The 16,104-nt window shown below is 38.8% G+C and overlaps 1 protein-coding gene across 3 annotated transcripts in view; it reads left to right on the top strand.

The window, feature by feature from the left end:
- The window catches only part of grik4 (glutamate ionotropic receptor kainate type subunit 4), a 382,616-nt gene that overhangs the window by 305,316 nt on the left and 61,196 nt on the right, over positions 1-16,104 (top strand). For all 3 annotated transcript variants that reach the window (XM_023961354.1, XM_023961355.1, XM_023961356.1), the window contains exons 10-11: positions 1,594-1,746; positions 5,715-5,819. In XM_023961354.1, coding sequence (XP_023817122.1) covers positions 1,594-1,746; positions 5,715-5,819 — 258 coding nt within the window. The remainder of the gene's footprint in view (positions 1-1,593; positions 1,747-5,714; positions 5,820-16,104) is intronic.

Raw genomic sequence — 16,104 nt, forward strand, 5'->3', positions numbered from 1 at the left:
TGCTGCATTTTCTATCCAGTTCACTTTAGTGTCATTTCTGCTGTTTTTCTCTGCTGAGGCAAGGGTTGCTGATTTGAAATAAAATGCAGCAGTTTGTTTTTTTATTTTCTATCATCATTCTGATCATAAATCTTAAGACCCACTTTAGTGAAAATCAGGCTTTTGGTGTTTTTAACAAGTTCTTGTAGCATTTTTTTTTTCATGATGGACGACATATATGAAGAAAATTAAGATTAAATCTTCGTTTCTGGGTATTTCTTTATTGAAATCATGATGAATGGATAAAAGGCCATTTAGAAACGCTTGTAGCTGTTACGTACAAACTCCAATCAGCTGGCCACAGGCTCCCTGCTCTGCTTTATTCTGATGCATCCACTTGCAGACGACAAGATCCATATACATTTTTGTTTTCCTCGTCTGAGCTGGTATTTTGCTCAGAATTGTACGGTTGGAAAGCTCTGATATTGCTCATCATTTTTTGTCGTGCTTCTAATGTTAGCTTGGGTTTGTGAGGGGGCTGTAAGCCAGTGGGAGAGAGTGTAAATAAAGGGACAATGGGATATCATCGGAGGGTTACCTCCACGCCTACAGTTCCATTCACAACTCAGGGGCAAATTTCTGATGAACTGCTGCTGCTCTACAGAAACTATGTCCTTCAAAACAACACAGATTTTTTTTTCTTTGCTTACAGACAGCATAATCATAATTAAAAGGACACTGGGAATGCTTCTACGATTGATCAAAAAATGATCGGATCGGGTCTTTAAGAAGGATAAGAAAGTCCATGTGAGTCATATAAATTATCATCAAAGCAGGATGCAGGAAAAGATAACACAGATGAAATCTTGCTCATTTTTTCACAGTATAAATGGAGAAAAAAATGCTGCTGTAATACGCTGTGTGACTTTTCGCTTCTGACTTTGTGACATCACGGGAATAATTTTGAATCATAGAATAGACTGCCATCAAGAGCAGCCTGTTCTCTTCTTTCAACAGGTTTTTAGCCATTGTTTAGCACTGTAATGCACAGCATAACAGTTCTAGTGTTATGGGGGGGCTTACCTAACATCGTCATATCCATTAAAGTCCCTCTTAGCTTCATATCAAATCTGCCAGCCAAACATGAAGGACAGAAATAAAGGAGTGAAGCTCTTTGTTTTTCACTCTTTCCCTGAGGTCTAAAATAGAGTATTGCTTTATTAATGTATAATTTGCATGGCAGGATGCAGGGGAAGTGACGATGCGGCTGTTTGTAAAGAGGGGATGAGATGGAAGTTATCTTGCCTGCTGCTTTTGGGACCTCAGCTGAGGAGACAGTAATTGGAATGGTCAGGGAGGGCTAGCTTCATCTGGGATGAGAGCAGGAAAGGACAGAATCTCTCTGAGAGAAGATGGGAGGGGAGACAGTTTTCAACGTCGTCAGCAGATCACACTCTTCCTAATGATCTAATAGAATAATCTGGCTGCCACTCCAGGGATGGATTAAACCCTCACTGACCGCTAACTGCTGACATGTTACACTCCCAGTTGTTGCAGCTTTGTGTGTCTTCTATAGATACAAAGTATTCACCTTCTCTTCCTCTGCTTACACAGCTCTCATCAGCGCTGCTCTTTGATGCGGTGTATGCAGTGGTGGCAGCGGTCCAAGAGTTGAACCGGAGCCAGAACGTTGGCGCCACTCAGCTCTCCTGCAAGTCCTCCAAGATCTGGGAGCATGGAACCAGCCTCATGAATTACCTGAGGATGGTAAGGTCTAATCTGCTGGACATAATGAAGATGACATAACTGACTGCTTGGATTAAAGAAACGGGTTGATGTTTTTTGGAAAAATACGGATTTGCTGTCTGGAGTCAAATGAGTCAGCAGACAGCGCTCATGTCCCCGCTTTTTCTTGTCACTTGTGATTACACATTTCTTATCCTTTCTCTCTAAAACGTTTTGAGTGTGTTTATCATTTCCTCAGCAGATGGGGAATGATGATAAGGCTATGCTTAATGTTCGCTGCTTTATTCTAACTAATGTGTTCACGTGACCAGGAGCCAAATGAGGAGGAAAAAGTCATTGGAAACCAATAAAAAAAGACACCTAATTCCTGTTTGTGTTAACTTCAGTGTGAAAGATTTTATAGAATTAGTCTAATAGGTCTGTGGAATAATTAGCTTGATTTTTATTCTCAAACAGCAACCAAGCAGCCTCTGACCATCAAAACAAAAAAGATGCTGCAAGCCAGATAATGAAATATCAGCTGAATCTTTTGAAAATGTATGCATTTGAAAGGTTAAACATTGTTTTTGCATGAGAGCTCAATATATATAAAAACACAAAAATGGATTACAACTGTGGTTCTGTGGGGGGAATGAAAATCTATCCCTGTTTTTACATGACTGACTTCATCCCTCTAATTAAGAGCCTGTTAAACGTCCTCAGAATGTGGATTAGTTGAGGATAGGCAGACATGATGGCTATCAGAGGGAGATAAGTTTGTGAGGAGAATCACAAACACGGCAGACGTGTGTCTTGTGAGGGACGGGCTAACTAGAAGCTGCCAGTCTTTCGCTGTCAAGTCAGTTTTCGCTGTTGTTACTGCCACATTTGGGAATTTGTTAAACGTATGTTACGAAAACAGAATGCTTGAGCCATAACAAAGAGTGATGCCCAATTATATTAATGCTTTTCATTATTTTTTTGTGCACAAAGGCAAAAAAAACATTTTTTTTGGGGGGGGGGGGGGGGGGGGGTTGTCAAAATCAAAAAAAGAGATGATGTTTTTGTGAGCACTGCCACCTCCTGTTCTCAGCGGTGGTGGTGTTTCTTTTGCAGGGTTGTGGAAATATTGGACAATCTAAACCTCAGAGCAGAAATAACATATTGGAAACTACAGCTCAGTGACCTTGTGATAGAGTGTCCCCCAAGACTAGAATCCACTTCCAACTCATACCAAAGACTTTTAAAAAATGGGACCCAATGCCTCCCTGCTTGACACTCAGCATTAAGGGGGTTGGATTGGGGGGTTAAGCCAGCAAATGGTACCCAAGTGCAGCTGTGTCTGCAGCCCCCCAGGGGAGGGGGTAAAATGCAAAGAACAATTGTCACACAACTAGGTACGTGACAACTAATGTGACTTTGACTTTTTTGAGGTCTGCAGGGGTGTTGTTGTCTGAATCCCTTCATGTTTCCAGCTGAACATTTAAAGGAAATATTTTTTTCAAGTGATTAACAGACATTTTCCGATGGGAGTAGGAGGTTGTTGTTTTTTGTACTTACAGACTACATGCGGACGTTTGTTTTTAAATGTCAACCAAAATTTAAAGCAGCCACTTAAATTTGTACTTCATAGAAAACCTGGCTAATTTTCTTTAGTTTTGAGGAAACAAATGTGGATTTATGTTGTCAGCAGGCCAGGGGCCTGTTTCAGAAAGGAGGTTAAGTGTAAACTTTGAGTGCATTAACCCTGAAATCAGGGAAACCCTGGGTTTTCTGTTTCAGAATGGGAGGTTTGTTAAACCAGAGAAAGCAGAGTAAGTCAAACCCGTTTCTGAAATGCGAGGTAACTTATACTCGGAGTCAGTGTCCATGGTAACTTATGCTGTGAACCAAACCTGGTCGGGAGCAGGTTTTATTCTCCAAACTCAAGGTTTCTGCCGGTCCCCTCCCCTTTTTAAAGACGAAGCGGTATTTTTCGCTTTAACCTTCATTGCCCACATTTCCGTCACACAGAGACGGTCTAAGTGACAAGAATGGCTTGTTCTTTTTTGGAGGACCCAATAGACGAAGAGGCTGCATTATTTCGTAGAGAATTACATTTACCTCGTACGAGGATTTTGAGAAGACTCGATTTTTTTTTTCACTTTTAGCTGCTGCCATGTTCTTTTAATTCCTGCAGGATTGCAACTACGTGAAAATGAAATCAGGGACATTGAATTAGATTAATGTAACAATTACTTTTTGGAAACACAATTTGCTAGCACTGCTTACTTTCTTAATCCCATATAAACCTATACCACTTGATCAATACAAGGGTAGTGTTGCAGTGTGTGTGTGCTGAGCGGGGTGCGATCCACGAGAGACAAGGGGAGGGGCGATTGCAGGTGCAGATGGGGGGGGGGGGGGTGAGCAAGGAGCAGAGGTGTGTGCGTGGAATATATTGTGTGTTCGGAGGACAGAGCACTTCGTTAAATAAAGAGAAGGTGTCATTCCCAGAATAACTGTTTTGGAGTCATTCTTAATCCGCTCTGGAGGTTGAGGGTTTCCAACGGGAAGTGAACCCCGAAGGAGAATTCCCTTCGGCCCTGAAGGAAATCTCCCCTGCGCTTCTGACCACTGTCGGAAAGATGAGAGAAAAGAAAGGAGAAGTCTTTGCGCAGCGAAAGGTTCAACAGTAGACAAAAGTTCACTTTTAAAAACACAATTGCATGTATTAATATTAAACTGACCAACGTTTGCAAGAGGGGAAGGTTAACAAAAAAGTCCTCTAAACATTACCGACGTTAAATGCATTTTCCCCCCAGATTGGTTCTGTACACTATGCAGCATTTCATGCATTTACACCAGGAATAACACTTCAAAAGTACATCTAAATATCGCCATTTTTTATTTCACTCCTTACGCTATTTAAAAAATTATTACAGTCAATATTTTATAACAATGATTTAAATGCAAACTTATGCATTAACTTGAGCAGCTATGTTTTCCCACACTAACTGTCTCTGTTTTGCAGATGCAGCGGTGTTGCTTGTCTTCCGGAATATGTGCTCATATTGACTGTAACTCTGCAGCAGCACGTCAAGTTCAGCTGGCGAAAAATACGCAGACCTCTTTTTTTCACGGTTGCCATGGTGACTCGTGATATCTGCGCTCCATTGATAATGGCTTCTCATAGTCGCGGTGCGCACGGTCACCTCCGAATCAGTCCACTCAGAGTTGATTGATCTAACTCGGATCAGCTTCTCTGAAACAGAAAACTCAGAGTTGTTAATCTCCCGATTGACCAACTCAGAGTTCAAGTTCAACCTCAGAGTTGGTCGAACCTCCTTTCTGAAACAGGCCCCAGGGCAGACAGGCCTACAAAACTTTGAGTGAATAGATGCAAAAGACCAATAAAATGCTCTTTTGTTAATACATGGGTTAAAAAATTATATATTTTCTTTTTTTGTTATGTGGAGACGCTTTGACTGTAGAAAGCACCAGCACATCCTTTATCCGTGCAGAAAAAAACGTTCATAATTATAATCAGTTCTTGTTGGTAAAGTTTTATGTTTACAGAATAAAACCTAAACATAAACATAAGAACCTGTCAAAATACTTCAAAAAATTCACTTTTTTTATTACCTCCTTTAGCATTAATTTATTCTTCTAAAAAAATGCCAGAACCTAACCGTTTACATTAACACAAGGTTTTTTTTACCTTCATTAAAGTCTGATGATGTAGCCTTCAATCTTGTAAGGTCAACAATGATGATGTAAATCTGATAAAAAGTCAGTTTTTTTTTTTTTTTTTTTTTTAGAATTTTCCACTCGAAAAATAGAATAGAGTAGGGATTTAGCAGTGTTATTTTTTGTCATAAATTGAAGTTATTACAATTTTGCCTTCAAATCATAAATCTAAATTTGACAGAAATGATGATTAATATCTGCTTGGATCATAGCTACTGAGATGGAGGCTGGCAGAGTTGGTGGTGAGCCTTTTAACACAATTCTGTCTCTTTGTTTGATAGGTAGAGCTGGAAGGTCTGACAGGCCACATTGAGTTCAACAGCAAAGGACAACGATCTAACTACGCTTTGAGGATTATGCAGAACAGCAAGGAGGGCCTGAGGCAGGTAAATAAACCTCCAGCCTTAAAAAAAGAATAATAATCTGACGCGGGGATTGTGTCTGCCTCATGCTACAGTTCCAATGTTCCCGCCACCGTCAGCCATCAGCACAGAGCGTTGCTGCTGAAAAACACTTGTGCGGCAGGATGTCAGGGATTTACATACAAGCTGTATTTTATTTGTTAGGAGATTTCACAAGATACAGCCTATAATACGGCAGCTATCGACCACAGCGGACTGCTATCACGTGTCCCAATAGGGCACTACTTCTAGCCAATATGACCACTTACTTTACAGAAGTGAGGCACAGTTACTGGACCGGTATTCCACCAAAGAGAGCTGTGATAACATTTTCTGAGCTGACATGTTACAAACAATCTCAATTATCCTTGAAACAGAAAGGCTTAGATGCCCAAGGATGTAATTAAAAATTCAGAATGCCTTTCAAAGGTAAGAAGAAGCATGTTTCTTAGAAAAGATGCATTCTTCTAATTTGGTAAATACTCAAATTTATAAATAACAGAGACATATTTGAGATTGTGATTCTTTGAAGAAAATTTTGCACTTAACCTTTAATATTACAATATAAATTATCATCAGAGATTTGGAAATACTTCTTTTTGGTTTAATTTTTAAAGTGCTGTTATTTTTAGAAAATATATGGTCTATTTAGGTCTATTTCTTAACAACTACCTTGATCAGTCTTCAAAATGTTTTCGCTCTGAATGTGGGAAGAGTGACAGAGCAGAGTGGAAGGCCATTACAAATGAAAGGACAAAATATATATATATATATATATATATATATATATATATATATATATATAATTTCAAGCAGTTTTTGTTATTAATAATATATCAAGATTGCATTTAAAAAATGAATATAGATATTTTTGCAAAGCCTTCTTAATTTCTTAATCTTTGTCAATAATGACAGTAATAATGACTCAAAAATTGGGTCAGAGCTTTTTGTTGGGAGGGGCAGCTTCCCCCTTTTGCTCCTCTGTAGCTTCGCCCCTGCTCTAAACACTGCTTGATAACTTATAGAAAAAACTTGGTGTTACAAGAAATGTTTGATGGGAGATAAGGTAAATTAAAATTAAAAAATGTAACATAAATGTAAACAATAAGGTGGTATAATTTAAAAAGCTATTTATAGACAGTGCAGGTAAAAAGATGTGCAACAAATGAAATTTGCAAAGGTTATCTGTTGCATTGTGAGTTATTGTACACAGTTATTGTGTTGGATATGAAGGATTTCCGGTACCGGGCACTTTTGGAGCGGAGCCGTCTGAGCCTCCATAGGAGCTCCGCTGTTTGTCCAGCACAGGGTGGAGAAGATGGTCGGGGTTGTCCATGATGGATAAGAGCTTGTTCAGTGACCTCCTCTCCATCACTGCTTCAAATGTTTCCAGTTTGCAGCCAATGACAGAACCCGCCTTTCTAATCAGCTTGTTCAGTCTGTTGGTGTCACTGACTGCAATACTGCATCCCCAGCAGACCATAGAGGACAACAAGGTGCTGGCCACCACAGACTGGTAGAAGGTCTCCAGCATCTTGCTGCACACGTTAAAGGACATCAGCTTCCTTAGGAAGTAGAGTCTTCTGCAGGCCTCTCTGTACACAGCAGTACTGTTGCTCTTCCAGCTCAGTTTGCTGTTGATAGTCACTCCCAGATATCTATACTCCTCCACCACCTCCACATCCTTTCCCAGGATGCAGAGAGGCTGCAAGACTGTCCCCTTCCTTCTGAAGTTGAATACCATCTCCCTGGTCTTGTCCACGTTGAACAGCAGGTGATCCTCTCCAGCCCACTCCACAAATCCGTCCACCAGCCTCCTGTACTCTTCCTCCTGTCCACCGCTTATTCACCCCACAACCAGAGTCATCAGAGAATATCTGTAAGTGGCATAACTGCGAGTTGTGCTGAAAATCTGAGGTGTGGTGGTGAACAGGAATAGAGAGAACACAGTGCCCTGTTGGGCTCCCACACCACTCAGCACCACGTCAGACAGGACGCCACCCAGTCGGACAAACTGTGGCCTGTCTGTCAGGTAGTCAGTGATCCGGGAGACAGTGTACGGACCAGCATCCATCAGCCGCAGCTTATCACCCAGTACAGAAGGCTGGATGGTGTTAAATGCACTGGAGAAATCAAAGAAGGTGATTCTCACCATGCCTCCACCACCATCCAGATATGAGTGAGTGAGTGAGCTGCAGCAGATGGATGACAGCATCATCCATTACCAGGCGTGGCCGGTAGGCAAACTGCAGGGGGTCCAGAGAAGAACTAACCAACGGTCCCCTTTGAGCCAACACCAGCCTTTCCAGCACCTTCATCACATGAGAAGTGAGGACAACTGCACGGAAATCCCTAGGGTGAGATGAAGATGTCTTCTTGGGTACGGGGACCAGGCAGGAGGTCTTCCAGAGGAGCAGTACTTTCTCCAGTTTCAGGCTCAGGTTGAAGAGATGCTGGGGAACCGCAGACAGCTGGTGGGCACAGGGCTTCAGGGTACGAGGTTGCTAAAGAATGAGCATCAAGTTAATACATGATTTAAAAGAAGCTAATTATGAGATGGATGATTCAAGAAACATTTCACTGGACCTATTATTTGGGTTTCCCACAGAAGACAATAGTGTATATAGTTCTACCGAATGGTTGCATCACCTGAAAGTGTATTCTTTATAATACGAGGGATTAACCAAACTCTCTGTGGCCAAAAATCTCCTCCAACAGAGAGAACTGTTACACATCACAGAACAACCTTTTTGTTTTCTAAATCAACCCCCCATCACAATATTTTCTTTTTATTTATTTTTTTTGTTTATTGTAGTTTTCGTGTCAATTTCCAACTTACCTTTAGATGTACATGTTTGGAAAGTAATACTTCAATTCATTCACCTTTTTTTCAGGTTTTGCAATACTTTGGGTTTTTTTTTTGTAGTATGTCCCTAATTTATTTTTATTTAACTTTTTAATAATCTGTCACCACTAAAATTCATGCAGAGAGAATCCACATATTTTTTGCATGGTTTAGAAAAGTCAGTGTTTCTGTTGTCTCTGATTGGAAGGTCGCATCAAGCTGTATAGCAAAAGAGTGGCTTAAAAATAGAAGTTTTATTCTAACCATCTTGACTCAAATCAACCATGTTGCTAATTCAGTTTCACACTGAAAATACGCTTTTGAGTAGATGAAAGGTGAAACTCATTTTACTCCTCTGGCCTTTGAAAAACTCCAGGGGCTGCTCTATTTTCAACCCTAAAGACTATTTAATAGTTAACAGTTACGGGTGTCCCTGGTGGAAACATTAAGTATACCAATCAATGTTTTTAAGGTAAAAAATAAAATAAAAATCTAATTATGCATGCAGATAGAATTAGAAAAAACCTCTTGTAATCAATACAGTGTCCTTTAGAAAGTTCAGTGCACTCATCTCTATTTATGTCTGTAAGCATGTCAGGGCTGTATGGAAAACACCAGCAATAATAATGCAGGCTGATGAAAGGGAAATCTTAATTCAAGGATAAAGAATAGTGGAGGCCTATAAACAAAATAACAAATGGCTGTTGTAATTTTTTGGTAATTACCAATGACAAAAAGAGAAAAACGTTCTTGCGCTTTTGCCTTCAGTGCCATCCATTTATCAGTTAATTTATTGTGCACGGTAAACCCAGAGTAGAGTTTTCTCAGGAATGACAGATGGTTGTCATCTGCAGCGCACCAGGATGTAGTAAAAGGGAATTAAATAGTCCGGGAAAAGTTTTTCTTGTTTTGTGTACAAAGGATCCAGAGTCAGACAGCTTTTAAACAAGCGTATTTAACAAGCTAGGATTTTAGCAAAGCCTCGTAACATGGCAAAAAACATCCACTCAGTGACAGTATTCTGTAAAAAAAATTACAAACAGGAGCTGTCACATTCCCAGCTGTTACATAGCGAAAGTGAAAGAAGGCAGCCTTTTCTACTGATTTATGTAGAATGGTAGTGAGTTGGTTCTACTTTACCTCCAGGGTCTTTGGAAGCATTAAAAGGGCAAATAGCAAAGAAATAAAAGAAGGCTTACGGTGAGCTTAAAGAATTGACTTTTTAGTAATCATTATTTAGCAGGAACTTCTAGTATGTGATCTATGAAGTTCATAGATACTTAGTGGTTGAAATTCCCTTGTTTAAAAACACTCTTTTGGAGAACTGAAGCCGTTGAAAAACAAAAAGATTTCTCTATTCATTTCCTTTCCACCTGTTACTGCATTTCCAAAAAGCACTGCACTAAAAACCTCATGCCTGTGAGTAATGAAGGAAAGGAAAGGATTCAAAAGCGAACATACGTAAGATTGATGTGGATGTGCATTCAGACAAAGAGTGTGTCCACAGTCATGTTTACTTCTTTGCTAATAGCTGGCTTTTAAAGGATGCATAAAGACCGAGTCTTTCAGATGAGTCACAAATCTGCTGGTTTCTATTTTGTGCAAAGATGTGTTATGACAGACATCCCAGTTTGTTGGAGGATAAAGACCATAAAACTGTAATGGGATGAATTTAGTCTTTGTAACATGGTGAGGTTTTTTTTTTTTTTTTTTTTTTGAAAAATGCATAAAAAGAAGAAAAATAATAGATTGCGTTCAGATTATATTGTCAAACTGAGTGTGAAACAGACTGTCGTTATGCCAGAAGATGACTGTTGGTTGTTTTAAAATCCCTGCATTGGCTCCCCATGTGGTTCAGGATTGATTTTAAGCTACTTTTAATAGTTTTTAAATGTTTTAACGGTCTTACGCCTTCTTATTTATCAGATGTTTTAATAAAGTATGAACCCTCGCGGACCCGGAGATCCTCTGGCACTGGTCTTCTAACCATTCCAACTGTAAAAACCAAAACTTGCGGAGAGGCAAGTTTTCAGCTCTATGGTCTTCATTTATGGAACATGAGAGCCGCAGAGAGCATTAATGCCGTAAAGAAAAGGCTCAAGACCCATCGTTGTAACCCTTGTTCTATCCTAGGCACGTTAACATTTGGAGTTGGGTCATCTAGACCCACTAGACAGTGCACTGAACCTTTTTTCTTCAATGATTTGTGATCTACACTGGTGTCCATGGATTACATGAAATCTTCTTCACCTTTATCCACATTTGTCATGGTAGGGAGAACACGTCAATGTAAGGGTGTCATAGGATAGCACAAAGGTTAACCTGGCTTTTAGCTAAATTGTACTACTTTTATTTATTCATTTATGTATGTATGTATTTATTTATTTATTTATCCATTTTATCTTGTTTTATGAACTTACATTAGATTTTTAATGTTTTATTTTAATTGACCTTATTTCGTTGTTTTGTTTATTCCTTTCATCAGTGTGTTTACTTTTTCTTTCTCATTTTTATTTTGATTTTGATTTCCAGTGCTTTCTCAGCTGGAATCACTCCCTCTGGGTCGGCTGCCATTCAGTCACTGCAGGTCTAGTTGGGAACCTGCATCACTGCTTTGCTGTGGTGGGGCGGTCCCCGCCTGTGATGCTGCATTTGGCTGGTTATGCGACTGTTCACAGAGAGGGAGGTTCCAATTATTAGCGTTTCCAACATCTTGGTGTTGTGCTCAGCCTATTTCTCATTGTCTTTCCCCATCAGTTAGGGGGTGGGAAGTGGGAAAGGAGTGGCGGCTTGTGTGTAGGTATTTTTGTGCTTGTTTATTTTAATTTTCGTGCTTGTTTTTATATTATTTAATTTGTTTTGCTTTATTGTAAAGCACTTTGTGTCATGCTTTTATATGAAAAGTGCTTTATAAATAAAGTTTGATTTGATTTGTTAACATTGATAAAACTGTATTGCCTTCACCTGTATAGAGAAAAAGGAGTCATACAGGGCTTTGGAAAGGAATGTCTAAAAGAAATTAAAATTGAAAAATTAGTACGTTTATTGGCAGTTAATCCGAGTTTTATACTGTCATCTTCTTAAAATACTTGCCAACGTCATTTTTTCTGATTTTTCAGGAAACGCAAAAAACTAAACAATTGGTTTAATATATGATAAATACTAACAATTTTAATCAAAATAGATATGACAACATGCCTGTTGACATATAAACAACAAAGTTACCCAAACATGGAACATAGGAGAATTAAATGACTTAGGCACAGTTTTGAACATGCCTTTGTGATTTAGGCAACTTTAAGCCTTCCATTTTAATAGGAAAAAAACATTATTAACAAACTAACTGAACATAATGCTTAGGAGGAATGTGCATTTCTTCACTTCTCTTTCCAGATCTTCTTTGTAGGGGTTCTTGTCTAATGCCTATTAGTATGGAAAATTGTAAAAGAAGTGATGGGTTTCATTGACTGGACGTTCTGAAACTTTCTTCTTGATTGTCAGAGCACAACAATCTTATCCATACCAATTGCCCATTTGACATCTGTACCCTTTGTGGCAGTTCTTTCCATACAGGGACTCATGAGAAGGACAGTCTGAATGGACCTTGCCATCACTGATAGACTGAAGAGCCTTCAAGTAATGGACAATTGGATATCAAGGTTTTTTGCCTGTAGCCTTTTGTGCCTGTAGCCTGAAGAAAGATCTATTGTGCTTAAGCACTTTCACATGTTAAAGGGATAGCCTTATACTGCAATCTGAAGTATAATGACATGGTGTCTTGGGGTGAAAGTATCTGCTAACTATGTTTTGTTTAATGGTACTACGAATGCTGTCTAACTTCATTTGTATGACCTGCAACATGGTATTTGTGAGTTATTAGTACCCCATATTTTCCTGAAAACTCATAGCCTTTGATCACACTTTGAAAGGACAATATTAAAGAAGAGCAAACATCTCACGACACAGATAACCTTCTGATTTGTCTCAAATGTAGCAGTAGCTTTCTTTGAACCTAAGTTGTAAAGGGTAAAGGTATGGGGCTGCAGTTTTGTTTTGCAATATAGCTGGGGTTTTTGTACACAGTAGCACAAGTTTCATTGTCCCAACAGACTTCTTTTCATTGGCAGAATCCTTATCCTGAGAATTCTCTCGCTTCATCCTTCTTGTAGACACATGGGTCAAACACATCCCTACTAATTTTCCTGTGTTTGAATAAAACACAAAAGTCCCACTGATCTTTTCTCAAAATAAATATATAATAGTTCTCATGGAAAACATTGGGAAATATTGGACTCCAACAGCCCTCACCCCAGAAGTTGTAGCTTTCTGTTGGTGTTCACAATGTAGTTAGGAGATGGTGGTACCTGGGTAAAGGGACCTCTAGTCTTTGTAGGTAGCTCTGCTTCTGCAGTACTGGGCAGGTCCCTTAACCCGGTCTTAATGAAATTCTTAAATTCAGGTTCAACCTTTATCTGCTTGTTGCTCTAAGGTCCAGATTTAGATGGGGCTGGTGCATGTTTTCACAGTCAATGGGATTGTTCAACCATATTTTAATGTTTTTCAGGAAGACCAAGAGAAGAGAAAAAAAGTGCCTTGCACACTTTAACAATTTTTTCCATTTTTTAACTTCAGTTGGTAGAAAAATGCTGAATTGCACCAGGATCTCTCAGCAACATTTTTTTATGTTAATTTTTGTGACCTAAGTGGTGACGTATGACTGGCCTCATGACTCTTCAAAAATGTATCACTACTCTGAGAAACATTATCTTGCGGTCTATTTAATTAAGCTACATTTAGGATTCCCATAATGGTTTGTAAGTTGCCTTTAGATATAGCAGAACAGCATACTATTATACCAGTCAAATCATGTTATGATAACTCATATTACATATGACTAAAAAAGCACAAAGGTGCAGAAAGTCCTTTGGGATTCTTTTTAGATTGTAGATTGCAATACAGTATCAAAATGTCAATTGGATTATGGACTGTTGAGAAAAGGAGACATCAAAATCCCACTGTTCATTCAAACATTGTTTGATGAGACATAGTATCACTTCTAAAAGCTATTAAAAGCCATTTACTTTTATCATTTTTTTTAGCTGACTTCCTAAACTGAAATTTTAACTCAAAAAAATGGATCAGAAGATGAAATCTCATGGAATATTTTTAGCCTAGAGTATAGCATAGTAAAACTTTTTACCTACCAATATCGAATGAGCACTGAATTATGGAAATAAACTCAAAATCTGAAAAAAACAATTTTATTTCTTGAATTAGCAGCCATCATGAAATTCTTATAAAATTGCCTAAATCACATTGACTCGTGACTTAGGTAAAATAAAACTGCCTAAGTCACACTCTTGACATAGGCAATTATACTAAAAGAGTAGAATGGCATGTTCTGTTTAACTGAGGATGTAGGCAATTTTACCAGAGGTGGCCAGCATCATGAGGAGAGGATTTAGTAAAAAAAAAAAAACTTTCTGTCAAAAAATTACTTAGGCAATTATTTTAAGAAGGTGACGAAACTCTAAAGGCAAACTTTGACAGATTTTACTGTTTCACATCCCAATTCTCATTTTGTACAGATGCAGTGGCTTTATGACTTCAGTGAGAGGCATTACACTAACAGTGGGGAGTGGATCTCAAATAAAACACGATAAAAAAGATTTAATGATTTGTAGTCTGAATCTGAATCAAGTGTTAACATTTAAAATAATGCAGATTAGTTTTTTATTGGCCAGTCCTGTTGTGATAAATTGTGTGTAATACCAAGGCTATGTGTCCCCATTTGAGTGAGTAGTCCTGGATATGTCTGCCCCTCACACTGACAGCTACAATACTCACTGCCCTTACTTTGTGTTTGTGTGGCATTATGGTGGCTACGTACCCATCCATTATCCAAAGAACCCAGCTGCAAATAACCTTTCTTGTCAGCAGCATTGTAAGTTGCTCTTTTTGTGCACAATATAGGCAGTATCACTGGACAGTGGTCTGTGACATCCCAGCTTTTCGTTTGAGTGGAAGAGCGATCAGAGGAAAATCCCACTGAAACTGATCATGGAACAGTCAGATAATGTCTTATTTGCCTTTATTAACCTTGTCTGTCTCCCCTCTTCATTCTGGCTCTAGGCCAGTAAAGCAGAAGGATAATGCTATCAGGCTTAATGTGATGATTCCAAACAGACGCATTGTAAAGCAGAGCTGCCAGTTATGTTAATGGGAAGGGGCAAGGTGTGAGATCGGGGGACAGAATCGGGGTGTTGTTTGCTTTGTTAACGAACACTTCCCACCCCATGTTGGGTTTGGGTAACCTCGGCCACACAGACAGTGAAGGGGCAAGCTGTTGGCAGAGAGAGAAGGTGTCACGCTGCCTTCACACTCTGTTTGAGCGTTTTATTTGCAGAACTGACACCTCCATGCTCCGGGACTTTTGTCCAGTTTATGTTCCGGTGTGTGATCGTTACTGCAAACCGCTTATGACTGCCATTAACAGACATGCAATAAGAAAGAAATCTGCTCAGAAATGGAGTTTATCGGTTTGATTTAGGATGACATCTAAGAAATGAAGCCTCATACTTATTAGTGGGCACAAATGAAGCATGGCAGACTTGAAAACTTAAAGAGGCGACCAGACTTCAGGATGAGTTAGGGCATAAAATATATATTTTTTAAAAACTACAAAGGTTTATATATAACTTAATTGTAACCTTTTGAATGTTTTACCTTGACCTTGACCTTGGCCGTTCCTTAGATTCAGAATACAAATATCAGAGTCAAAATTAAATGGATTGTGCTATTATAATTTATATTAAAAGGATGAGAACAGGAATAAAGAGCATCTAAAAAAGACGAATTTTGAGATTTGTTCAGTTTGAGATATGTCCTTCAAGCTTCAATTTTCCGATTCTTTGTCATTGGCTTCCCAGGACCCATTATGTGACACCAACTCGCTTAAAAAATGACAAATTTAAAGGCCAGGTTTTTCATGCAGTTTTAGTCTTTATGGTTCTCCTATTTAAAAACAAAAACTGATTCAAGTCGACAAGAGTTGACAGCCTTTCAGCGTGTTTGAAAGTAGTAAATAAGCGCTGTATGTCCTTCAGAGCAGTGAGTGACAAATTGGCATAACTTTTCTAACTATAGTATGTGGATCCCATAGGTTTAAACATAATTACAAATATTTAAGCATAATGATATTTTAGTTTGGTGTACGACTTTTCTATTGCTTCAATATCTAATAAGAAATGATGAATGGTTTTAGATTCTTGGTTCAAATGTCCCATTAGAAAATATTTTCACAGCTTGACTTAGCCAATCATCTTCCTTCCAGGCACATTTTCTTTTTGTAGACCTATTGGCTTTTGTGTTTCTTTCCTTTTTATGTAATACAGTCTCTTATACGATTAAAGTACAGGAGTTTAG

The sequence above is a fragment of the Oryzias latipes genome, chromosome 13, assembly GCF_002234675.1.
Source record: "Oryzias latipes chromosome 13, ASM223467v1".
Lineage (NCBI taxonomy): Eukaryota > Metazoa > Chordata > Actinopteri > Beloniformes > Adrianichthyidae > Oryzias > Oryzias latipes.